Source organism: Apteryx rowi, unplaced genomic scaffold, assembly GCF_003343035.1.
Source record: "Apteryx rowi isolate R43461 unplaced genomic scaffold, aptRow1 scaffold_62, whole genome shotgun sequence".
Taxonomy (NCBI): Eukaryota; Metazoa; Chordata; class Aves; order Apterygiformes; family Apterygidae; genus Apteryx; species Apteryx rowi.
In genome coordinates, this window is record NW_020450894.1 from 1,229,492 (window position 1) to 1,255,657 (window position 26,166).

General features: G+C 38.3%; 1 protein-coding gene across 1 annotated transcript in view; it reads left to right on the forward strand.

Annotated features, from left to right (window-relative positions):
• The window catches only part of KIAA1549 (KIAA1549 ortholog), an 80,364-nt gene that overhangs the window by 14,685 nt on the left and 39,513 nt on the right, over nt 1-26,166 (forward strand). Inside the window, exons 6-10 of the mRNA XM_026083877.1 lie at nt 41-224; nt 7,661-7,720; nt 10,417-10,562; nt 19,348-19,525; nt 21,757-21,941. Coding sequence (XP_025939662.1) covers nt 41-224; nt 7,661-7,720; nt 10,417-10,562; nt 19,348-19,525; nt 21,757-21,941 — 753 coding nt within the window. The remainder of the gene's footprint in view (nt 1-40; nt 225-7,660; nt 7,721-10,416; nt 10,563-19,347; nt 19,526-21,756; nt 21,942-26,166) is intronic.

The following is a 26,166-nucleotide window of genomic DNA, read 5'->3' on the forward strand; positions in this document are numbered from 1 at the left end:
GATTTGATTTTGCTAACCTTGCTCCAATCTTGTTTTTCAGATACTGAATATAACTCTGAGTAGGGCTGGGGTAGCATTTCGACAGGGCCCTGTGAGCATTGTTTTTGCCATCCGAGATAGATATGGTTTTCTAAATGGGTCTGACGTCAGTGAGCAGCTAAGAAACTTGTCTGTGGTGGAATTCAGCTTCTATCTCGGCTTTCCTGTGCAGCAGATTGCTGAACGTGAGTACTTGCTGTTACCAGGACTGAAAAATACTATTTTTATTTTTTTTCCTGTATAATTTTAAAGTGATTCTGCACGTAAGTTACAATGTAGCTTCAAATATCTCATTTGTGTCAGGAACTTTGCAGAGCAAATCTATATCTCTCTTTGCTCACATAGTGTGTACCAGTGTCATAATAACTTATTACTTTTGCCAGCATCCTTTCTTTCTGCACTGGTCAAGTTGTGCCTAACCTGGCTTCATTTTTACTGGTCTTGCTTTAGATATTGAAAAGAAAAGAAAAGAAGTAAAAAGTCACTCTAGTCATTACTGCTGTGAAGTGTGATCCTAGGTTTGTCTTTGGTTATGTCCACATGGGCGTTTTCTGCTTCTCAGCAAGATTTACTGCCTTGGGTTCTGTGCCATGCTTAACTGTGGCTTTGTGACTTCTAGTAAGCCTGGGACACTGCAACTTAAGCTTATATTTGCCTTCATACAGTCTGTCTTTGTTATCTGTTAGTAGCAGTTCTTTTTTAAGTAGTCCGTTATCTTTTAAGATATCCCCAGCATATCTCTCCACTTATGTCCTACATCCATTGCATGTCACTTTTTCCAGTCCATGGCCATCCTAAACTTAGATTAATGGGGAATGGTTGCATAGCAGAGTTTGCTTGACACTCAGTTTTTATGACTTAAGTTTGGTTAGATATTTCAGATGACCTCTGGCTCATAAAAAGGCTAAATTTCCAAGTTCAATACTTATCCTTTCGCACTGATGGACTATTGCATGACCAAAATGACTAGTGAACATAAGAAAGGTTGTGAGAGTACAGTACTGCCTTTTCTGGTGGCAGGCATTAATGTAATTGGGTCCATTAATTCCCAGTTTATCCTACCTCATTGTGCATTCCAGTGCAGGTTTTTAATTATCTGAGTTATTTTTTGAGGGCCTGACACAAAGATATTCTCTACACGGTCAAGTGTCTAGTGGAAATTTCAGGCCTAATGGCAGCTGCTGTTCATTTTCTACTGTATGTCAACGAAGACATGATAAACAGAGTAATTGCCATGAAAAGCAGTTGTTTTCTATAGCAACTTTAAATCTGTGTAAGATGATGGCTCAGGATGCTGTAACCATAGTAGTGGAAACGTACTTTTTTTCTTTTTGCAGCTTTTTTGTTTTCACTTTTAGGGATTTTGATCCCTCTGCTCCCACAATCCACAGAAAAAGTGTGGCAGGCTGTTGTATTGTCCTTTTCATTTCCTTTAAACAATTTGGCTCTCGTTTGGTCTCACGTAAACTATACCTGTTCGGTGGTAGCTGTGTTTAATTGAGCTAGGACCAAAATCCTTGGCATATTATGATTTGCCACCAAGGGAAAAATCAGAACCCTTGTCCACAGGTAACTAACATTTCTTTTGTTCCTTGTGAGGCCACAGAGCTTCTCAGATTGTGGATCATCTTCTTTATCTTTCACTGAATTAAAGTTGAATATTGCTGTTGCCTCGATTGCTTGAAAGACATTTCTCTTCATTCTGCATGGTATCTTTTGCACCTTTGCCCTAGAGCTTATTATTTTTAGTCTTTTGGGTATTGTTTTTAGTCTCTTGTTTTCTTCTGAACTTTACACACATTTGGTCCTATAGTTTTTAGTTTTGTCCACATACTCTAGAGTGTGATTTGTAGTGAATTTGCAGGTTGCTCCTTGCTGAGAATCCATCTTCTAGATTGTGCTGTGTTGCTACAGTGCAATTAAATGAGAACAGAATTTCAACCAAAGCCGATATATCCTGAAAGGCAGGCTGGTGGTAGGGAAAAACATTCCTAATAAGCATGCATTTGCACTGTTCTCCTTTTATTCTTTTCCTAATGATACTTAAGGAATCTAAAGGTAACTTTTTTTTTTTTTTTAAAGCTCTCAGAGCAGGAACTGTGCCTGTGTTATGTGCATGCCTATAGTTCCCAGCCAGTGGGGCTGAATCCTGGTTGATGCCAGGAGAGCTGTATGGTAGCTCACGAGTTAATGAGAAAATTGTAAAGTAGAATGAGTGATAAGGCCAAACAGTACCCACGGTAAATGGTCCCAATGGAATTTCTCCTTTTGCTAGACTACTGTGAGGATTTGCAAAAAACTCATGTAGATGTTGGCTGCTGTTCCCTGGCAAATTTAGCTTCTGTATGTACCACAGCATATCCAAGCATGTGGATGAGATATTTCTTTAATTTTGTTTCTGAAGCTTCAGGAATTGTTTGTTCATTCAGATTTGCAATCCTTAACAAATATGCCAGCAGTGTTCTAATATCATTCTTGCAAATTCCAGCCTAGACATCTAGACTGTGCTTATCGTCAAATACTAAATTAATCTCCCTTCCCTCCAATCTACCAACAAATCTCCCAAACACCTCTAAACCTCAAATCCTCAAACAAACCCTTAGTGTAGGAAGGCAGACTTACTCGTCAATGGTGATTAAGTCTTTATGATAAATGCTTTGTCCCAGACTCCTTTCTGGAGCTTTTGATAAATGCTGTTGTTTTGGGTTAATTTGTGCTGTAAGCTTCTGATCTACATTTCCATTAGGAAGGATGATGACAACCAACCAATCAAAATATATGCACCCTTGCATTCGAAGACCTGGCCTAACTACTGACATGGTGTATTGAATGAATACTGCCAACAGAGCATAGCATTTACCTCAAAGATCTTTGTCAGAGTTTGACGTTGTTGGTGTCTCTTAGTTTGCTTAATGGTCAAATTTTGAAGAGCCTTCAAATTTGTCTGGACTAAATTTTCAATACATATAATTTTGAATTAATAAAAATGAAATAAAATGAAATACATTTAGTAAATTAAAATGAAATAAATGAAATTTCAATTTATTGAGACAAGTAAATACACTAAAATGAATTATTTTTTTTAGGAAAGATGAGATCTGCCTGAAGTCCATGATGTATAAAAACTGAGGATTTGGTGGATATGGTACCCTAACTCAAGGAGTATCTTGTCAGTATTTGACTTGCATATTATTTGAGCAACCCATTTGCTGTGGAGTTAGTTAACTGCAGGACAACTCATTTTGATTTGAACTTTTCTGTTGCAGTCTCTGTAGTGCTTCAAGGTGTTTATGTTCACTGTTTTGGAATACCAGACATGGTGCCATTTGATAGGTCAACAAAGTGAGAACACAGTTTCTCAGCTTGCTCAGAGCTATGGGTCTGTCTGTCAGCAAGCATGAATATAGTTCATACGTTTTTATAAAACAGGGCAACCTCACTTTTATTTTCAGCTGTTTCTGCACTTTTTGCACTGTTGCTGTGACACAATTTTGATCCAAGAGATTTTAGATCTTTGGTATTCAGACCCAGCAATCATGCCCAAAGGCTCAGCAGCACTGGGCAGATCCTTCATGAGACATCTTAATCAGCAGTCTGTTGAGGATGACCAAGAGCCAGATCCTCAAAGTACTTTGGCAGTGAGATGCCTAAATACTTTTGGCTCCCTAGGCCCTGAACTATCTGCATTCTTACCCTCCCATGGTCTACAGAGCAGTCATATAGTAGGGGAGCTATTGTGAAGATCTTTCTTTGACAGGTAGCTGCTTTGTTCTGTGCAAATTATGAACAACCCTTTTAACATGAAAATTTTCAGGAGTTTTGGAAGGTATGTTGATATGTGAATTTAAAATGTTTTTCCATACTGCCCTATGCCATTTGCTCCTTAGTTATGGGACCCAGCAGCACTTAGTGCTCTTGGTGGTGACCTGATTTTTTGAAGGCTTTCATAAGTTTTATTACAGTTTGCATCTGAAGAAAAAGAACTGATTTGTATTTGAGCTGAGCTGTCAGGGGTTTCACATTGATTCATATTAAGGAAAAGCTACTTGTGTAATACCACTGTAGCTTAGCATTGTTAGGCCAAGTGAAGGGAAACTTTGCCTTTGATATCCTGAATATGAGCTTGTATGTATTTGCTCCCTAGTTTTTGTTCACTTCGCATTGCCTTTCACATGCAGTCCTTTCATTAGGTTTTTTTACATCATTTGTATGTACTGTTTATATTTTTAATGGGGTAGGTTGTCCCTGTGCAGTACATTGTTAACAATTAGGTTTTCTTAGCCAGATTTTTCCCACTCATTTAGAACAAAGGTAATAGGAAAAATTGTCAGTTTGACAGAATGGACTACTCTGTGCGGGAATAGGGCTGTTCTGAGCATGAAAACTTCCAGACTTTGCGTTTGTATGTTGTGTGAAGGTGGGGTTTGGGGCAGGTTGTTTGTTTGTTCATTTTCTTCAGAGTCTTCTAGGTATCTTCAGCAACATACCTGTACTAAAAGGTTCAGTTTACATCTTTCTGCCCACTGATTTTGCCCTGTCCACCTTCCATCTCACATTTTAGATTGTCAACTCATTCGGTTAGATGGTCAGGAACTACATGTCAGCAAGAAGAAACCGCAATCTAAGCACTAGGCACTAGTTCATTAAAAATAATAGGAAGGAATATATTCAGTATCTCTTTATGGCTGGAAGATGTCTCTGAGGACAGCCAAAGGCTAGCTGTGGACTAGATGAGGGATATTGGCCTTTGTGACCTTACCTGCAGTAAATCTTTGTTTTTGTTATGGCTTAAAGTAGAGAGAGTTGCCTTGGGACTTGATGTTTTTTCAGTGCTGTGAGTAGCATCTATTTCAGAAACCTTGGAGATGCTGTGCAAGGTCAATAGGTTAATATAAAATCATATGGTATGGTGCAAAGACTGCAGAAATCATTGGCAATTTTTACTGGAGTGGGTTTTGGATCAGACTCTCAACAGATAAATTGTTTCAGTGTTACCCGCAACCCAATATTTCCATGGAATATTACTTTTCAAGTGATGTTCTCTCATTCAAAAATGTGCATATACTCCATGCTTTCTATTATAGTTCCTCCCAGTGCCGTAAATAAGAATGATCAGTATGGTACCAGTTCTGTCATGCATGGTCCCACATGTCTTCATGTGAGAGGCCAGAGATGTCCTTGTTGGAGCTGCTGCCAAAGGGCATGTTGCCAGAGTAGTATGCTTCAGACTGCTGTTGAAAGAGAGATTTCTGGATCACTAGGTGGCCCTTTGCCATTTCACTCAGTATTGAGTCAATGCCATTATACGGTGTGGCTCTTCAGGAGTGCATATTAGGATCTTCTAATGATGATAGTGTGCACTTTATTAATGCGTCTATAGTCATTAGTAGACCGGCCACAATCTAACTTACAGTTGCATTTTGTCTATCCAATCTTCCCCTCAGAATAACAATCAGTCTATGCTGTTTTTAATCTTTAGATCTTAGGGGGCATTAGGAATCTGGCAAATATGTTGTTCCTGTAGCGCTGAGGCTCCAGCTGAGTTCAGGCTCTGGCCATATGTGCATTGGTGTGACACTGAGTGACCTATGGTGAAAGAATTGGATTTTCTGACTGGTTACCATTGTCTAAATTTCAGAAGCGTCCTTCATTTCATGCATCCTTTGTCAGGTTTTAGAACCCAGATTTAGCTGCCAATGATCAGAGCACTTCCTCCTTTTCAGTTTTAAGATTTTCTGCTCGAGACTTGTTATTTTTGTTTCATTAATTCCATGTAAAGTTTAAGTGACTAGTCATCTAGCAATTTGCATGAATTAAATCATTTTCAAGTACTAATTAGAAAAACATGAAGAGCACATTAAGTGTTGAAGCAAAACATTATTTTGGTTTAAATGAAGAAAAAAACCCCCAACTGTTAGCAGTTCAAAGTTGTATTGCCATTGGAAAGTTTTTGATTTTCTTATCTTGCTCTTCCCAAGCTTTGGAAACCATAGATGCAGTTTAGTTTATGCTTTTGTGGTTCAGGTTGTATTTCTAAATTGAAGTATACAATTGTATGAGCAGAGCAAATACACTCCAGTTTTTAAGCTACGCTCAGAAGAACCATGCGGCAGCATACCAAAAATAAATGTGTTAAAATAAGTGGACAGTGGGGTGGTTTTTTTGTGTCTGAGTCTTAGAAGTTTGATGCATCCTGGTCAGAGTACAGAGTACTGATGTCTCCTATTCAGAATAAAGACCCATATTTTGATACTCCTCTGAAGAATAAGTCACAATGTGTCTCCCAAGTGGTACTCTTGAAACCAGTGGTGCTATTATTGAAATAAAGGTGGAATAAGACTTCAGAAAATGTCACATTTTATTTTTTTATAGGATTATTTATAAACCTATAAAAATAAAAGGTATAATGTAACTAGTGATTCTTTTGCTCTTGCATTAGCAAAAAATACAAAGGTTTTTAAGGGGCAAAAGATTGGATTTTAGAAAATGAAGCTTGAGTGGATACACTGACAGAGGTCAGCTACTCTACAAATCATGTCATAATTAAATTAGAAAACTAATAATTTTCTGTTTCTCTGAAACAAGTAATAGTGCCATACATACTAGTTCTAGAACTGAAAACATGGTATCTTCATTTTAAATACTGATCCGGCATGGACCAAATCATTTTAATTATGTGCCTCATTCTTTCTATTCATAAAATGGATTAAAAATTAACCTTTGTAAAATGCTTAGCAAACTGCAGCTGTATTATCAAATATTTTGAGAAAATTATGACTGTTCCTTTTTCTTTCTGTTATACTTTTGTTATACTGAAGCTTAAGACATCCCTTGAGTAAACTGTTGGCCCAGCCCCCATCTTCACTTGTTTCCCGACACGTCTTTACTGCACTCCAGTGGAAACCTTGGGAAAAATCTTATTCCTACTGAAGTCAGTAGAAATTAACTTTGTTCACTTCAGTGGGGCAAGGATTTCACTCTGGAGCAAGGCTTTTCAGAAGAATTGTGAAATAAAGAGAACTTATGGCCACTGGTCAAACATAAGTCACAAGATTTGTCCACAGCAATGCTCTTGTACATGTTCATTTTGTGATTTTTATAAAATAATTTAGCAAGGTGCTGTTTTTCAAATAGTACTTCCCCACACCAGCCTAGAACACAAATCAGGTCTGTTTAGTTTTCTGCTTTACACTTAATATTTCCATGTAGTTTCTGCCTCAAAGAAGGTTGTATTCCCATTCTCAGGCACTCTTAAATTGCCCTATCACCCTTTGAGCAAAAGTCTCATCCTGCAATTAGCTCAGTAAGAATCAGAATTTGGACAGTGAGCTTTACTTTTAAGTTTCTAGGAGCAATGACCTCAGTATAGTAGCTTGAAATCTTTGAGGTAATAAATCCGACTGCTTCAGTCAGCTTCTTTGTGTTCAGAGATGAACTGGGGAGTGTATGTTCAGAGCACTGGCCTTACTGTTGGGTCTGCACAGCCTCAGGAGTTGTAATACATCTGTGTAAATAAGATGCTTACTGACAGTATAAATTATGAAGTGGCTTTTTTTTGTGTATGTGTTGTTGAGAATACTGTTCTTACGGATGTTTTTCCTCCATTCTGTTTTTCCCCCAGCCTTTCATTATCCTAAGCTTAATGTGTCTCAGTTGATGAAATCTTCCTGGGTGAGAACAGGTACGTACAGTCCATGTGAGTAAATAAGAGTGCAATTATTTTGGTAGTGGGGAAAATAGCCTAGATGAATATTGATAGCTTAGGGGTGCTGCATGTTTACAAGGTAATAATGTGCCTGAGCTGCATAAATTCTAAAACCAAAGGCCTAATGACCTGGAACATCTGGGAAATATAATTCCTGGGTCTGGAATGAACTACTGCAGTTCCTTGATAATGGACACACAATGGCTTTTTGTCTGTAAAGCAGTTCGTTCTTAGTGAGACAACTTATACTCTCAGGCATAAGGAGTCTGTTGCATGTACTGTCAATACCACTTTTTTTTTTTTAAGGATTTTTCATTTTAAGTGAAAATTAAAATTTTCTCTATATATGGCACTTTGTACTAAAACATGCCAGGAATACAAGAGACTAAAAATAGATGCGTTCAGAGTAAGTGAGACAGTCTCATCACATTTCATTGATCTCTTCTGATTCATTTGCAGCAGATCACTCCCACCCAAGTCTGCTGGATATTTTACTCTGTAATTCACAGATCTGGTTGAGCTGTCACTTACAGATGCTCATAGGCTGTTGTGTTTGCCTGCAAGCAGTAGCACCTACCTGCTTCTCAAACCCAGAAAGTCTGAATAGTGACCACGCTATGCCTAGCAGCCTTACTGTTAAGGTGCGGATGGCCTCCTAGGTACACTTTGTCTTCCTCCAGTTTTCCCACCCTGAATTCACGGCAATATACACATACTATCGTTTTTCAGATATCCCTGTCTCCTCCCACCAGTGGACCAGTTTACTCTTTAAGCGGGAAACCAAGTGGCTGCCTATTTTCTGAAGTCCACATATTTTTTTAGAGAAAAATAAACAATTTCAGATGATGTTCAAAAAGTGGAACAGAATTACATGTGTGTATCCCACCTCCAATGTCATTCCCCCTTTGAGTTTTATGTTGGCTTTTTTGGTCAGTTCTGCCCATACCCTCTCCCCTTTTCAAACTTAGATCTGCTTTATCCATTCTTGCTGGAAGTTCTCTTAGATCCTGCATTAAAAAAGGTTCTTCCAGCTCAGAAGTCATGCCCTTTCGTATTTTCTAAGCCTCCTGACTATGAGTTTTTTAAAAATCAGTTGCAGCAGCTTGCTCGCTCTTTGCTGCAAGGGAATCTTTTGTAATCCAAATTCTTGCAGACAGCCTGGGAAGAACTAGTACACTTGGGCTTGGTCAGTCCTTTAAACCCGTTCATTTATTGTAAAGGCAAAATCACTCTGTGTTAATACCTTTTTTTTCATTATTTGGTAGCTGTTTCTAGGCAGGTGACATGACTCATGACATAGGCAAATGATAGGATTAATGCTCACTAAAATGAGGTTTTTAACATCAGATTACCAAGGTATAAGTCGATGCATATTCTGAAGTATCATGACAATCACAAAACAGTGGGACATGCAGTATTTTCTGTAGCTATGCCTTTTACTTGCAGAATACAGTTCATGCTATTAAGTATAATTCCCTGGTATTGAAATTCAATATGCAGGCAAGAATGGTCTTCAATTTGTTGTATATAATAGCCCTAGGTCACTGTCTATTTATTTTGGTATTTAGTCCTGCGATACTTAGTCTATGATTGAAAGTAGTAGAGAGAGGCTATTGATCTCAGTGTGAAATTATGGAAATGTTGCCTTTTTTCTGATATAGCCAGTGAATTTTTTTAATTTAAAAAGTGTTTTAAATCATTTTTTGATTTAAATTATAATAATTAAAATTATATTATATCTAAACAACTATTTACTAAGCACCAAACTTCAAAAAAATTAAACTTGAAAACATTTACTGAAGAGGCTTTTTTAAAAAAGTAAACCATTTTAGTGGAGAGCTTAAGGAATAAAAGCAGAATTATTTTACTGCAGTCAGTGGTGAGTTGGTTTACTGTCCTTTGAGGCTGTTTAATTAGATTGTTTGAATGACTGTCCCTCCATTCACTCTCCATTTATTTTACTGGCTGCATCCTGTTAGTGAAAGTCCATAGTTTTTGATGTTTCCCATGTGGTGTTCCTCAGGGCTTCCACTCACCGTTAGCTGCCCCAGACACTAGTGCCTAGGGTGGGGAGTGAAGGTGACAGGGCAACTAACCAATTTTTTTGTGCCACGGTTGGCATGCTGTTAATCTTTACCTTCTCTAGGCAAGATACACCCTAACTACATGGCTCCAATTGGTTTCCCCCATGTGGTGCTGCTGCTGCTCTCCTCCCATTTTTTCTGAGCGCTTGCCCTGCCCATCTCTAATTCTGTTTGACTTCTGAACATAAAATTATGACTGAAAGTAGTTGCAGCAGATGATTTAACCTGAATTTTCTCTTTTGGTTGTTTATGAGTAATTCATTAAACATTCATATGTTCATGGTTTTTTAGGCCTGGAATTGTTTCTTCGGTGTTCTGGGTCTGTCTAGACTGGATGAGATTCCAGAAATGCCCTCCCCCCTTTTTTTAAATTTACATTTCTTTTAACCTTTTCCCATCCAAAGCCTTACATTCCAGTGTGTAACCTCTGGCTGACCTTGGCAGTATTCCCATATGAATACTGCTGCTCTTGAATTGTCCATAAGATGTCACAGGGTGACTCAAAGCTTATAATTGAAGTTGCAGAAAAGACACTGACAACTCTTACTAATTCATTTGTGTTCTTGGGTTACTTTCTCTGCAATGTAGTTCTCTTGGGTGTCGTCGACCAGCGAATTCAGGAGGAAGTGTTTCAGGCTGAGATGGAGCGGAAACTGGCTCACCTGTTAAACGAGGCTTTGGCCAGAGGGCGGATATGGAGACGAGCCAGTTTTGCAGGCAGCAACATTGTGCAGGTATTAAGAGCTCAAAGTCAGAGGAAGAAATGAAGGAGAATAATTTAATTAAATAAGTTAATAATATCTAGGTTTTCAGTGGAGGAAAGATAACACAAAAGTATATATTTGCATCTGGCTAGTTTAGCTAGTTTATTATGGTTGTGTTCTACACCTAAAATATTATTCTTCTGGTTACCTTGTTATCTTTTAAACTAAAATTAACAAGAGGAAACAACTGAGTATTTAAAGTGACTGCCAGAAATACTGGTGACTTTTTTTTAAAGCATATTGAAAACTACTTTTGCCAATGTCCTACTTTAAAAACTTGCTAACTTTCTGACTTACTTGAGGTGCCTAGCAAAAGGAGATAGAATGATACTCTGAGTCAAAAAGGTACTCTGCTGGAACAGCCTCTTCACAGCTCTTGAAATGTTTATAGATGATCTGTGGTGTTTTGGTGACAGTGTAGAAATATTAAATAGAATCAAGTGTTGTTTGCAGCAGTAGAATAGTATATTCTACCTCTTAACTGCCTATTTGTCACAGTGCTCCTAGTCACAGGAGTGATTTTCAAATAAGAATGATTAATTGTGTCAAATATTTTACACATGGCAACTTCTGTATATGCTATCTGGATACCAGTGCTTCTTTATAGTTTTGTCGTAGGTGGATTTATTGACTTAATGTTCATGAAAATTTAATTTTTAGATTCTCACATACATTCCTCTAGCCAGATCAACAAACTGAAGGCCAAATACTTTTTAATGGATGATCTTTTTTAAAATTACCTTTTGCAGCTAATTCATGATGAGTTTGCTGATCTCACATATGCCCTTCTAGGAGTTCATACCTATTATCTTTATTTAATTTAATCCTGCAGTTTTTGCTACCACTTTTAATTTCCAGATGTTGGGGTTTTCTTATTTTATTTTCCTGTCTCAGAAGCATCTGTCTCAGTAATAGATTTTTTTATTATTATTATTTTTCTTACGTGCAGCTTTGAATTGCTCTAAATAGGTATCTGCTTCGGATCTCATATTCCCAACGCCTCTTATTGCACTTTGTTCTTTCTGCCTCAGTCCTGCCTTTGTATATAAAATAAACAAATAATCCTTATGTTGCTAGCAAAGATGCCAGAGTCTATAAAAAGTGTATGTGCAGATTACTGTTTTACTATTTTAGGCAATAGAGCTTAGGTAGTTCATTGTTTCCATGCACAAAATTCCAAGCAAGTCCTTTCTAGCCTAGGAATAGTATTTCAGAGGGTGAGAATGCAGTATTTTTCTTACAGACTTTGTATTGCTTGTGGGTTGTAAAATGCACTCTGCAGCTCATGTTCCAAGCCTCAGTACTGCTCACTTATGCCACTTAATTAGTGCAAGAAATCTGGAAACTTCCCTCTTCGGACTGTGGAGGTATGATGGTCAGCACATCATACGTTCCCACATAGCACATCGCTAATCCAGGTGCTCACAGCTAACACTGTTAGAGATGGTCAGCACTCTAGTAAAGGAGGTGGGGAAGAAGGAAGGCTGCAGCATTCACCTTGCAGTGTGTGATCCTGGCTGCTAGGCATCTGTGATGTGTGGTGCTTTCCTGCAGGAGATAGTATGTACTGTCAGGTACCGTAGCTTCTTGTTTGCTTGCTTTTGCAGGCTAGTCAGGGGTGTTGTAGGCTTAAAGGCTATTGGTTTATGGTATCTCAGGTAGCCTTTATTAAGCATAAATGATGCCTATTTTCTGATGCTAAAGCTCCTTTGTGAATTGGTTACTTCTATTCTGTCTCTGAGGCCAACTTCCTAACACCCAGAAAGTGAGCAAACTTCTGTCATCTGTTTTTAAGTCATTTGCTGGTGCTCTCAGAAGACACATGGGGAAGAGGTTCTCTTCTGAGCAGTATTTTGCAGCATTGATAAAGGTATCTGTGACTTCTTACAATTTAATTAGTATGACTGGATATTTCAGTAAGCCTTCTGTTTCTTCCCTCCCCCGCCTCCAGCTCTCAGAAGCATGTTCTAACCTGTGTCCTCTGCAGGCAGAAGCTACTGCAGTGATGACTGCTGTAGAGAATATACATGCTGAAATGACATTTCTGTAGAAAACAGAACAGGTGGGCTAGGTTTGGGTTGCATTAGGTAGGTAGATAATTAGGAGTAGTTCTGCCTTAATAATCATTTTTTCAGAAAGTAACCATCTTTTCACCTAGATTGTTACCTTGTGTTTTTAAGGGCTCAAACATAAAGCCACCCAACATGTTGCTACCTTTTTCTGTTGCTCAGTCACAGGACTGGCTGGAGCAACTGAGTTACGTATGTGCAGCAGGGCTGTAAACTTAGCCTGTAATTGCTGCAACACTATAGATGAGAACCTAGAGTCTGAGCATGGGGAAGACAGCAGGTTTCGTAGGCAGTGTCTCAACTATGTCAGTATTCCTGTGCTGTAAGAACTGATAATTATGCAGGGCTGTTCTTATGCTGACCTCTTCCAGTCCCAGTGTAACAGATACGTCAGCCTCACGCATAGTACAAAGACGTGTGCTGCTGGAGTGATGGCCCTGTTAGTGATCTCCTGAGTGGAGAAGTACTCCTTTCGAGGGTGCTCCCCTGCCAGTCAAGGATCTAGTCCGTAGTCACTTGCAATAAACCTTTTAGTTTTACTACTGCTAATTCTCTTCTTCATAGCCAAGTTTATAAGTTCTGTTTGAAATACATTATATGTATGCATCTGCTTGTGTCTTCAGGGACAGCCATTTATGTTCTTTCTATGCTTTATATTCAGAATTTCCCTTATATATTTCTTATACACAAGCCAATGATTAGTATAATAACAAGCCACAATAAAGTGACAATAAGAACAGAAGCTTCCAGTAACATCAAAGAGTTTGGTACTTTTATTAGCAGGTCATACATATATCCGCAAAGAACAAGACACACTCATTTCAGTTGTGTTAAGCCCCTGAGTTTTGCCTGAGGTGAAATATATTTATAGTGTATTGAAATTTTTAGTGTACTGTGACATTGCTAACCTCTGTGGAAAATCAAGACTGTGGGTCAGAAGGTGAAGCAATTATTTGTGAATGTTATTGTAGGCATATTAGTTTAGTTTCCTTTTCTCTCCTAGTTTTCTTTACCTTTTTTCTTTTTTTTTTGCTTTTCTTTTCCAAGAAAATAGAGCCGATACTTTGTGAATTCTAGATTTCATTTCTAAATGAATGTGTTATGAGCTAAGAATGTTAAAAATTACTCCTTTAAATCTAGACACTTCAAATAAGAGCTTCAGATTACCTAGGGTACCCAAATGGCATGTTTTTCCTCCTCTTGTTCACCTATCTATGCTATTAGCAGGTGGTACTCCATGATTAAAAATGCCTATAATCATCACCTATAAAAAGGCTCTGAAGCCTCACCGCTGGCTGTAATACATAAGGTAGTTCTATTGATTTTTGTATAATATTCATATTAGTGTTTCACAGAGCATGTAATATATATTTTTCATAAGTATCTGCTGCTGTTGCAATTTTAAGCCATGCACTTAATGCAGTTTGTACTGCATCCTGTGCAGACTGGGCCACGTGATGTATTTTGTCAATAGTTTATCACAATACTCCTAATCCTCATCAAATTTTTTGAGAAATTAGGGGGCTTAAATGCAGTTTAAAAATATACCAGCAGCTAATACAAAAATAATTAGTTTTCCTTTATTTCAAATTGCTTGTTCTTTTGAACCTAATAGAAAGCAAGAAGGTGATCCTTCTAAGTGACAAAACCCAATGGTCTGATTTAAGGAAAAGAGCACATTAAATGGCACTGTAGTTATAATGTGCTTGAGAAAATAATAGCTATAGAGGGACATATGACTGAATCAAGTTTTTCATTAAAGCAGAGGTTCATTTGCTTGTTTTTCTACTAATGGCTTGTATGTCTCTCCCAAGTGCATATAATCTGAGCAAAGGCTAGGTCTTTCTGGGAATTTCTAGGTTTTAAAGCACAGCCTTTGGGAACTGGTGCTGCTTGACCTTTTCATTATAGAACTGTTTTGCCCCTCTGAGAGCTGCCCTGTGGGGAGCGCTGCCCCTCCGTTTGCCGCCTGGCACAGGGCTAGAAGGGGTGCCAGAATAGTGCTGGTGGCAGGAGCCTGAGAACCTCTCCAGCCTAGGGAGGACCTTTGCGGAGGCAGGTGCTGAGGGTGGACTTCTGCGGAGTCCCCAGATTTTCAATARCATTTTGCCTTTTTAGGTTTCCAGTCATCTACTGTCAGGCTGCCCACAGCCTGTTTCTGTCTCTGTTTGGCACAACAGTTTCTCAGCTGGCAAAGCAGAAGTGGTTGGCTGGCTGCGGCAAACCACCAAAGGAAATTCCTTAATGGTGTGCTCTGTATTCTGGTCCTTTCTGCTCATTTACAAGTCTCCCCAGCTCATCACGACAAGGGTCTGCCTTGCAGGATCAGGGCCTGTACGCCAAACTCAGTAAATATTGGATAAGACAACAACTGTACTGTACAGCCCCAGCCAGAGCACTTAAGGACAAAGCTGGAAGCCTGTAAGCTGCACCAGTATTTCCTGTCTTGACAGATTCATGTAGGAACTTTTTCAAACCTAGGACAAGTTGTGTGATGCTTGTTTCACGTATGTTCCGTGTTGCATTGTCTGCTGAACCATTCAGACCGTGGTACAGTTTAATTTAATTGCCTGGATACTAAAATCCTACTTTTAATAAGGTGGAATCTTTTTTGATTATTTCCTGTGGGATGAACATAGTGAAATGGGTAAATAATCCTGGTGGATACAATTTGGAGTTTCTATGTGTGTGTGTTTGCTTGTTTCTAAGTAACCCTGTGCCTGACATTGATTCACACAGGGATTCCTTACTTCTGAATGGGTTGCTGACTGGGAGATGTCACTTGGCTGACTGACACTCTGCAAATGCTTTTTGAGTTCGTCCACCACCTGGATTTTCCCTGCTATAATTTATCAACTAGACTTGGTTACCAAGGCAACTCTGCTCACTGACCTATGATACTCTCTTGAAAACACTTTTTAAATTAAATTTACTGACACCTGAACACAGTTAAGCCTTTGCTCTGTGGAGGTTAAATGCACATCTAATATCAACAGAGATGATGCAATTTATGTACACAGAAGTTGAATGAATTAGTCTTTTTTTAATTTTCTGTCTCCAATGCATTGAAATTCTGACATCTCTTCCCTCCTCTGTGTGCTCCCTCACTGCCAAAGTATAAATGTAAAATGCTTCCTTATGCATGGGCTGCATTTCTGAATGTCTGCAAAATAGCGTTTCTGTCCATGCTTGCATTCCTAGCACTCTTAAGTTGAGGGGGACCTCTGCAGAGTATGAGAACAAGAGGAATCTGAAATTGCACGGAGGATGTAATTTGGAGCAAAATGGTATAAAACTTACTATACAGAAAATACGTAAAAAAGGAAAAAACAATACAGTGGTTCTGTACCTTAATTTTTAAAACAGACTTAAAAATAATTCAGATCCAGTGTGCCATTTTCTGTGTTGCAGCAAACTCAGAGTTCAGTTAAAAAAATAGGTTTTAGTGACAACATGACAGATGAAAATTGAAGTACTAATATTGTCACAGTTCCTGAGTTTACATGCATGTCTAGTTGTCTCATAAGTCACCTCAAGAATACACTACTCAACCATCGACTATTCTAGGATAGAAATCCATAACCATCTCCCCCTGCATTTAAAATTTAGGCTGCAGCTTCCCTTCAGTATTGTGTGAGCACTCATGAAGAATTGTGAATTCAGAACAAATTATTTCAGAGAAAAGTTATCTTAAAACAGTGAGCTCAGTTCATCAACACCAGGCTCTACCTCCACCCTCCGTTGAATTACTTCATGGTCACTCCCATGTTCCCTATACTCTGCCAAAATACCTCCAGCTACTTCTTTTCTACTTCCCCTCTGACTGCTCTTGCCCTCCCCTACTCTTCAACATAGAGAGCCATAAACTCTATTAAATCTCTGTTGTTTTTAATTATTAAAACTGTATTGTTTCAGTCATGGCAACTTGCGCTGGAATCTTTCCTCCTTCCCTTCCGCCCTTTCTAAAGGCAACTGTGGAGTAGTTTCTTTTTTAACCCATTCAGCAGGAGTTTCTGAGCACTACCCTGTGTGTATAACACATATATAATCAGTGTAGTACTTCTCAGGTGCTTAAGAATCTTCAAAATGTCTCTAATTCTGTAGCTTTGCATATGTCTCAGGGAGACTATGTAAAATTGAAAATAGAACCCATCGATTCTTAACCCCGTGAGGCCCTTAAATTCCACTGCTCTCCATGCAAGTTGTGTGCTGGCTAGGAAGCGTTTGTCTATGCTGAAAGCAGATACCACTTAATGCACCCTACTGTTTTGTGTGTTAAGGCCAAGCTGTGATGAAGGCAGCCCAGCTGAATAAGAAATAAGTAGTTGTGGACATTTGTTAAGTACATCTGGGTTCTAGGAAACCAGCCTTCACAGCTGCTGAGTGTGTATGTTAAGAAACTTTTATTTACTGATACCCTTTTGTCTCCCTCAGTCAGGGACTGGTTGCCCATTAACTGGCAGAAGAGTGAATAGCAGTCAGGATGAGAAGAGAGGCATTTGTTAACTGGTCCTGTTTATCAGGTCTTGCTGTGGTTCAGAAATGTGCTCGCTTTTTTGCTGTTTAGGAGTGTTCTGTTATTTATACCAAATATGACTAACACTGAATAATATTCATTGCTTTAGCCTTCAGATGATTGATTCTAGAAGGCTTTCATGATGATTGCTTTTGCTCTTTTTTTACTGTATACCTTAATGTTACCACACCTGGGAGATACCTTTTTGCCATTCCCCGTGCTGGCTTAGGGCACTTGACTTGATGTCCCCAGAGACCAGAACATCATCCCCGTTGAACCAGAACATTGCACTGCTTCCCTTCAACATGATTGTTTTGTTGGAAACTAGAAGAGGAAAAATGCAAAGCTTTGCTTTTGTAAGCCTCAGTCATGCAAGCCTTTACATGTTTGCTTTACTTTAGGCCTATGAATAGTTGTTTGAGATTCTAATTTATTAGTTGAATATGTACTTCCTAATAAAGAAGAGTTCTGAAAGAAACTAAGTGTATCGCCCTATTGTGGCAATTCCTTAAACTCTGACAGTTCTCTTTAAACTCTGTTTAACATGATAGAATAGCTCCTGCTATTTACTTGGCCTAATTATAAGTTGAGTTCACTATTACATGTAAATGGTTAAACAAAAGAGTTATAATGTACAAGATTTAATTTTACAGGAATGTAAAATTGTTATGTGAGTCTCATCTGCAATCTAGATGTTCAGTGGTTAGACACTATCTACAGGACTTCCTCATAGCACACATTCTTTTGATTATTAACATCTTTAGAACTAGGTAGGAAAAGTGGTTTCCAACAGGGTCAAATAAATTCCTTTCTTTCCTGAAGGGTGGATGCTAGGGGAGCTGTTTGGAAGATGAAGTTGACTGTGCAGGTGCTTTAGCTGAGGAAGAGTAAACAGTTCTATTTGAAGCTAATAGAATATTTGCCTATGTATATGCTTAATATTCAAAAAATCTGGAACAAAAAAGTGTGTGTTATGAATAACAAAGTGAAGTCAAAATAGGTGTTTAGAGAGGACAAGTGCAATGAAAAATTCTCCTATAGCTTCTGCTAAGCAAACGTAGTAGTAAGGTATTAGAGGCTTTTAGAATGGGATGGTGGAAAGCAGTTCTCTTATTTCAAAGTGCAAAACTTTGAAATAGTTGAGTTTCAGGCCTTCTCCCTTCCTCCCCATCCCATATTTCCCATGTGCACATTTGAAAAACTAGCATGCAAAACAAATCATGGTTTAAGTTCCAAACATACAAAAAATCACAACCAACCTGTACAACACCAAAACAGGGAACCCGTTTATGTTGTCGAAACTTTGGGTATTTATGAACACCTGATTTCACAAGCACCACTGTAAAAGTCAGTTGGCAATCATTTTTAATTGGTTTGGGGCTATTTTCCACATCCGTTGATCTGTATGTCATCATGAAACAAATGGATAAAAGCTAGAAACTTTAGGTTTTCCTTAAAAATGTATTAAGCAAATCACTTCCCTGGAAGCTTTCCTTTCAATTGCAAAACAGCCTGTAAATCTGTAAATTTCCAAGTGTCCTGAAGTACTTGAGTAGTGCTTATGTAATTAGGCACTGACTTAACATTCCTCTAACGTCACCTTGCCCTGGAAGAGTTCCACTCAGAATCTTCTCTATCATAATCAGATGACACTATCTTGACTTTTAGTTTGGGAGCAAATTATTATTACTGAATATTAACTCTGTGTATCTACACTTGTCCAATGTTGACTAAAGTTCTTCTCAGATGAGAGAACTAGGCTGTGTATATGTTTCCTTTGCCACTTAAAGTATTTTGGAGTACTACACATGGTGTGTCTTCCAGTCAGACTTCTCTGGATAGTGACAGTTTCTAAACTTTAGCAGTTCGTAGCAGTTATGTAGTTAGCATAATATCATGTTCTTAGGTGTGCTAGATAGAGGGATTTTCTTTCACAGCAGTTGTACTGCTACACTATTATTTAATGTTTATGCACCAGGGGTTGCATACAGTGGCAACTGAGAGAGATACTAATGCCATCATGGCAAAGCTGTTCCAAATCTTTCTTTTTAAAGAAGTGTCCTTAAGATTCAGGCCTTGTGAATGGGAGTGGGTAAGAGTAAAGGCCAAATATGTGGGAACCCCAATTAAATACAATTTAAAATGTAAAAACATTCTCATTTCTTTTCAGATCGTGAATGTGTCACGATTAGATGGCGCTGATAACCCTGTGGAGCTGATCTATTTTGTGGAGGATCAAGATGGAGAGAGACTCGGTGCTCTGAAATGTTCAGACCTGATGAACAGAGTTGATATCCAGCGAGCTGCAATCATCCTTGGATACCGCATTGAAGGCACCGTTGCACAGCGTAAGCCTTATTAAATCCACACTGATGCCAGCAGAGAGAAACAGGAGGGTGACATTAGCTATGGAGATTATGGCACTTCACAGTATCCACCATTGTGGTGTTTTATCTTGGGATGCTCCTATTTTGGCAGTCCTGAAGAAATAAATTTCAGCAGTCATGTAGTGCTGAGCATTGTGGTGTTGCTGTCTTTCTTGAAGACACTGCTGAGCTTGGAATTGCAACAAGGTCCTTAAGAGGGCGGCCTCCCTGTTCCCACCATACTGCTTGCACTAGAAGAACACTCTGCTAACTAGATACTGAGCTTTAGGATCCCTTTGTGCCCTTTTCATCTCCTTCTGCTAGTCCAGTCTTTCTGTACAGTTCATTTTGTCCAGGAGCTTGCAGAAGCCGCACTATTGTGGGATGGGAAGGCATCAGTGGAATTGGCATTTCCTTTATCTGAGCTATGGTAATGAACCTTAGCACTAGTCCTTATTTGTTGTTTGTCTGAATTACTGTTTCTGTGAGTGAAAGATGTGGGCTAATTTTAACTGGGGCATTCTGGAGTGTACAAGCTAGAAAAAACTCTCTTTCCTTCATTGAATATGATGAATCTTATTTTTATTTATTTGTCCATCAGTAATATAGAAGTAATGTGAACTTTTAATAAGGTAGTATTGTTAGGTATACATCAGAATAAATATGACAGGTCCCTAGAACAATGACTATATTCAGGAGGCTTGATATATAAATAATTTGCAGTGAGGTGCCAGACAGCAGACCTATTCAAAACATTGTATTGTGTATTGTAGTTAAGAAGGAAACTTGAAAATATTTAAAAAACAAACAAACAAACAAAAAAACCAACCCCCTGAAAACACAGATGTATATGAACAACAAAATGCTTCATAGATTTAAATGCTTAATTAGCTTTTCTGTTTTCTGTGCAATATTTGAGGCATGAGTTACGTTGTACCACAGGGTATTTTGGCATGTGCTTGATTTTTACAATTGTCTGCAGAAGGAAAAGAAAGAAAATAATGCTAATTGAACCGTCTGGGTGTTCTTATGTTTCTCAGTTTTGTCCCTCATTAAAACAGTAGTTTAAAGATAGGTCAGTAACCAATCTGCTTGATTTCTGTTAATGGAATATAATATTGGCTTGACAAAAATGCAAAAGGTTACAAGAATAAATTCCCTTTACAAAAATGATAAGGGTTGACCAAACTTCATGGAGCGTTTATAGCTTATTTTGTGTGTTGAAACTTAGTATCTCCAAGACTTAATTAAAAATTTCTTTAAAGAGGCATAGAAATCATGTTTTAATGTCTCTTCTTATTAGAGGAGAAACTAGACAAAAAGAAGAAAGTTTTGTATCATAAAATAAAATGGCATGGATGAACTGTCATGTATATAGAATAGAAGAATTAGAATATTGCTGTTTAATCTCTAAATTCATCATTAGAATGGCTGTTATTTAAATGCTATATAAAAATAAGGTTGTACAGAAATATTGTTTTTAATTTGAAAACATTCTTTTAAGAAAATGCATTAATTCACCTGGAAATGTATTACTGCTGTGGTTTTTAGTCCCACCTGCAACCACTATGCAAAATAGAGCAAATGAAAGTTCTGTCAATTCTTCCATTTCATGTTTAACCTGTGTGACTGGTTCGATTGCACTTTCCAGTGTAATTAGTTTTGTCTTCTGTTGGGGGTAAAGGATCTCCGACAGTGGCAATGAAATAGAGAAAGGAAAGAAAGTAATAAAAATTGTGTAACTGTACACATTGTGGAGGAGGGTCTTACTGATTTAAAATTGACTGTGATTATTGATGGGGAGAAGTAACAAAATGTATAGTGTATTACTAAAGAGAAGAGATAGCAGGATTCAGGCAGTAATGCTGAAAAGTTCTTCTCACCTTTGTTAGTGGTAGGTCATTTTTCCAGACCCATTTCACTATGGCAGCATGGTTTGGGGTTATAGAATGATGTGACAGAAATGTATTTTCTTTAGTAACTTAAGCACAAGTCTTCAGAAGGTAGGCAAGAACAATTGATTACCTTCCCCATGCTTCCTGAACATGACATACGTTAACTTAAGTGTATGACACTTCCTGTGGTATGCGGCTGGTTTCTGATAAATCCCTTAACTAGCATTTGCAAGAATATAAAAAATACATATCCTTGAAGTGTCCTCAGTTAAAAATATATAACCACTTAAAATAGTCTTCTTTCTTCTAACTTTACAGCTGTGGAAAAGCTGAAGGGGTCCTCTTCAGAGTCACAGAATAGCAACCTATGGATTATTGTTGGTGTGGCAGTCCCAGTTGCTGTGGTGCTCCTGATCATTATTATTTTGTACTGGAAACTTTGCCGAACAGACAAACTGGAGTTTCAGCCAGACACAATGAGCAACATTCAGCAGCGACAGAAGGTAAAATAGGAAGCTTCATTGATGGAGTGGTAGAGTATTCTGAGCATAAATGAATGTGAGAGACTAGGGAACACTTACTGTCCTTAAAAAGGATGTGGAAACACTGTTTTAGAGCTTTCTGGTATAAAAATAGTTAAACGATAGTGCAAGTCAAGAATCACGTAGTGTTTTATTTGTTCTGCTAGGTATATGATACTGCATTAAATAGATAAATCTTTCTGAAAATGTGGGCACTGAGGCTGAAAAGAACTTTTCTTCATCACTTTATTTCAAAGCTTTGGCTAGGGCTGAGTAAGAGGAAATGTATTCACTGCTGAATCACTGACCTTGTTTTCTACAGAAGGCTGAATTTTTCTGTGGAGAGTTTCCGCTAAACTAATTTAGCATCTCAACTGCACCATCCATTATACCCCACATTGGTGCTAGAATTTACTAGAGCCCATCCTTGCTGCTCAGCCTTCCTTGGAGTTTAGTAGGATGCTGCCACAGTGCTCATGTTGCTGTTGTGAGAGCCTGTTACAGGACTAGAACTTCAGGTGCTGAAGTTGAATGAGATTGCGTGGGTAGGCATTTTGGTTGAAGTGATGGAGGACTGAGTTAGGATGGTGAGAAGGTCAGTAATCTATTTTTTCCTGCCCCAAACTGTAAATTACAAAGTATTTAATCCAGGATTTTCAAAAGGGGTGTATTCATTAAAAAGAGTGGAAAAATGACTAAAGGGTTACAAGTCTTACTTTTCCTTTTTACAGCTGAGGAGGACAGGTCTGTGTTGAAAATACTTATTCTGACTATCCCTTCACTTCCCCTTGTCACAGGCATTAATAAGGGCAAAATTGCCTGCCTGTGCTAATCTTGTGGTACTATAGTCATGTTCATAGTACTGTCACCTCATGTTCAGTCATACAGTTTCCTCTGTAACAAGTCTTGTCTGTACACCATGCTCTCTCTCAAGATAATTAATGATGTGAAAGATGAGAGAAGCAGAAAGCAGTTGCACTTCTAAAGCAGTCAGAACAAATCAATAGCGACTTCCACTTGTTTTGCCACTGTAGAATGAGTATCAGAAACAAGGTCAGCAACAAGTAATACCCTTTGATGAACTTCACCCCCTGGTGCTTGTTTCACCTGCGCTGTGGTAACATTTAATGCAGACCTTGATTGAAGAAGTTCCCCATAGTAGTTTAAGGTAATTTGAGAAGGGTCATAGGAAAAAGGTGGGAGGGGATCAGTATCCTTGGTACACTCTTTCATGACCTAAATCTGCAGTACCTCCCTGCTGTCTCAAGCTTTTTGTAAGAAAGTAGTTGTTGACTGTAGGGCCAGAACCATCTTTCATAGTTTTAAGTTGTTTGGAGAAAATCTACTGACTACGCTCAGGTTTTTTTCTTTCTCCATTGCTTCCATAGGATTCTTCACTTTAATCATTCGTGAGTCAGAAGCCTTGAATGTGTTTGTATGTGAGTCTTGTTTTGGTTTGCCTAGAGAGCCTGTCCCTTTGCCTTCTTTAGGACGTCTGTGTAAGCAAATTAGAACCTCTAAGGACTTCTAGTCCAATCTTCATGTGCCAGTGGATGGCTCATAGTTTAATACTAAATGAGGTAAAGCATTAAAAAGTGTCTTAAATTTTTATTACTTAGCACATTAAACAATTGGCAGAATCCACTTCCAAAAACATTTTTCTCCTTGACCCAAGATCCAGAATGAATAGAAGTAGTCCGGCTTCCTTGGTAGCAGGCCGTCTTTGGGCTTTCTTGGTGTCTTCTCTTCAAACTGTAGGTTGGTTTTCCGAGTCAGAATAGGGCATATTTAATAAGTACTGAAGACCCCCAAACAGTCAAAACAGCATTAAAATGATGAGGTGCAGTTGTCCTTGTCCTGTCTTTTTTTTATGTGAGTTTTTTTCTGTTTTATTGCTGTAGATGCAAAGAAGAATTCAAAGGAGTGAAATCATGTGGTCAGGGATTTGGAGCTGTAAATAAACTCCATTTAAAAACCAACTCAGACCCCCCCAACTCTCCCCCAGTTATTTCATTTTCCTCTTTCTAGTCCTTGACTTTAGTACCGAAGGAAAGTGAAGGCCTGCACTGCATCTGTAAGTGAAAGGGTATTTGGGTTAAAGATCTGTTTTGTTTTTTGAAATCAAATACTTCTATTGGTTTAAAAGAAATCATAGAGGAGATGCATTTATAGTGTTAGCTCTTCTGTCTTATATCTTAAAAAAATAAACATTTTAATGTAAATATAGAAATGAAATTTGTAAATATCAGAGTATTTCATTAACATGTACATGGTATATCCACACTGGAAATAGAATATAATTCTTGTCAACCACATAATAAGTCTACAACGTGTTTTGCACTTGAAAATGTGCTGAGTTTTTTAGTATTAATCCCATTGGTTTGGAAGATTGGAAACTGGGACACTTTTCTTATTCAGGTGAAATAGGATATCATATTGCACTGGTGGATTTCTAGAGGTATCACCAGTCTGCTCTTCAGTGTGTTTAATGACCTGTTTTATCATAGCAGATCAGTGGGCATAAAAACCTGATAGAATTTATAGTAGTAGAAGATAGCAAATTGTGTCATCTGTGATTTAAAGCCTGATGCAAGGTTGAGAGTGGGGTGAAGAGAAAGCTTGTGGTGTTGTTTCACACTGCTGAGGAAATACCTCGCCACTTACAGACTAGGTCATTGAAATGTCAACAGAGAACTTCTGTAAACATGGTAATGTTGATGACTTTTCTGCAAATTATGAGAGCAAGATACAAGTTTTACAGGAGGTTTTTCTCAGTTTAGAGTCTATTTTACAAATTTGCATTCTTCTCTTAAGAAAGATGTTTAAAAGGTGCTACAAATTTTCCTGGATTCTGTAGCCCTATGTGTCATTTTAGTCCCTTCCTCTCTTCCTCCCTTCTTCCCAGTTTTAAACATCTGCTTTTATCCTAAAATGTTTTGGTATGCACTCAGGCAATATAATTTTTGAGATTTAATTTTAATCATATGTGTGTAAATGTTTGCTTCCACAAGAGTTTCGTGGTTTGTTTTTTGTTTTTTTTTTTTCCCTCTCCTGGATATGTATGACTTCTATATTTTTATCACCATCATTTAAAGTAACTCATAAGTTGCTTATCCTCACAACATATCTTTTAATGAAGCAGAGAAAAGTGCTATTATCTGTTGGTAATAAGAGCCTAAATGCCTTTTGAGCATGCCCCTGAGAGCACGGCTGCTTGTTACACTGCAGTGAGGTGAAGATCTCAGCATAGCCTGTGTCTGGTTATCCAGCTATTCGGTCATTCCAGGCAGAAGATCCTGTTAGCACAGCTATAAGCTTGGCGCATCTGCTACGTAGGCATTTTTCACTTGGGCCTGGAGATTGTAGCATGCTTTCCCTCTTCAGCAGGCATAACTGAGTTAAAAAGCACTCACTTCCTACTGTGAGGAACCCATATAAGAACCTGAGGCTACATCTGTATTGATGCGCCAGAGCAGCCTCAAGGCTGGCATGAATCCAGATTCGCTGCTTGTTCCCACTATCCACCCTTAAGGCTAGATCACCCTCAAAGATAACACTGATAATAACAAAGATAACGTTCCTTCTAAGGCGATGATTTGGGCATGGTGAAGCATATTCAGAGAAGCCCTGTTCTGCAGAGTGGATGTGCCATGCCACTCTACCCTACCAGTTCCTGTTCTCTCCATCTGGCCTTCCAGTTGCATCACAAAATTGGTGTCTTGCAGACAGGATGGCATCAGGGTCCTTCCTAAAAATAATGTCACATAATGTTATCTTCTGCAAAGGATATATAGATAGCCCGAACTCACACCAAGTTAAGGTTGCTGACACAGAGGATGAGAATGCAAGATGCAAAGTCTTAAGGGATGGTCTAGACTTCGGATATTCTCAAAAACCTTCTACTTAAGTTACTATAAACATAGCTGTACATAGGAAAAAAAAAGTTTTGGGGGGAGTAATGTTAGCAAAATACTGAGAAAATTACTGGTTCTCCGTTTCTACTTACAGTGAAAATTAAGTTTGAAAATAATATTTAAAAATGGACCTGGAAGAGACTCTGGTAGATTAGCTACTCCATCCCTCTTCCTCTAAGCAGGTTCAGCTATATCTGAAGAATCTTAGAGTACATATTTGGTTCTGGAGATTAGATGGAAAAACAGATATTTAAATCAGGATTATTTTGGAACTTTTTAAAACTGGCAGTTAA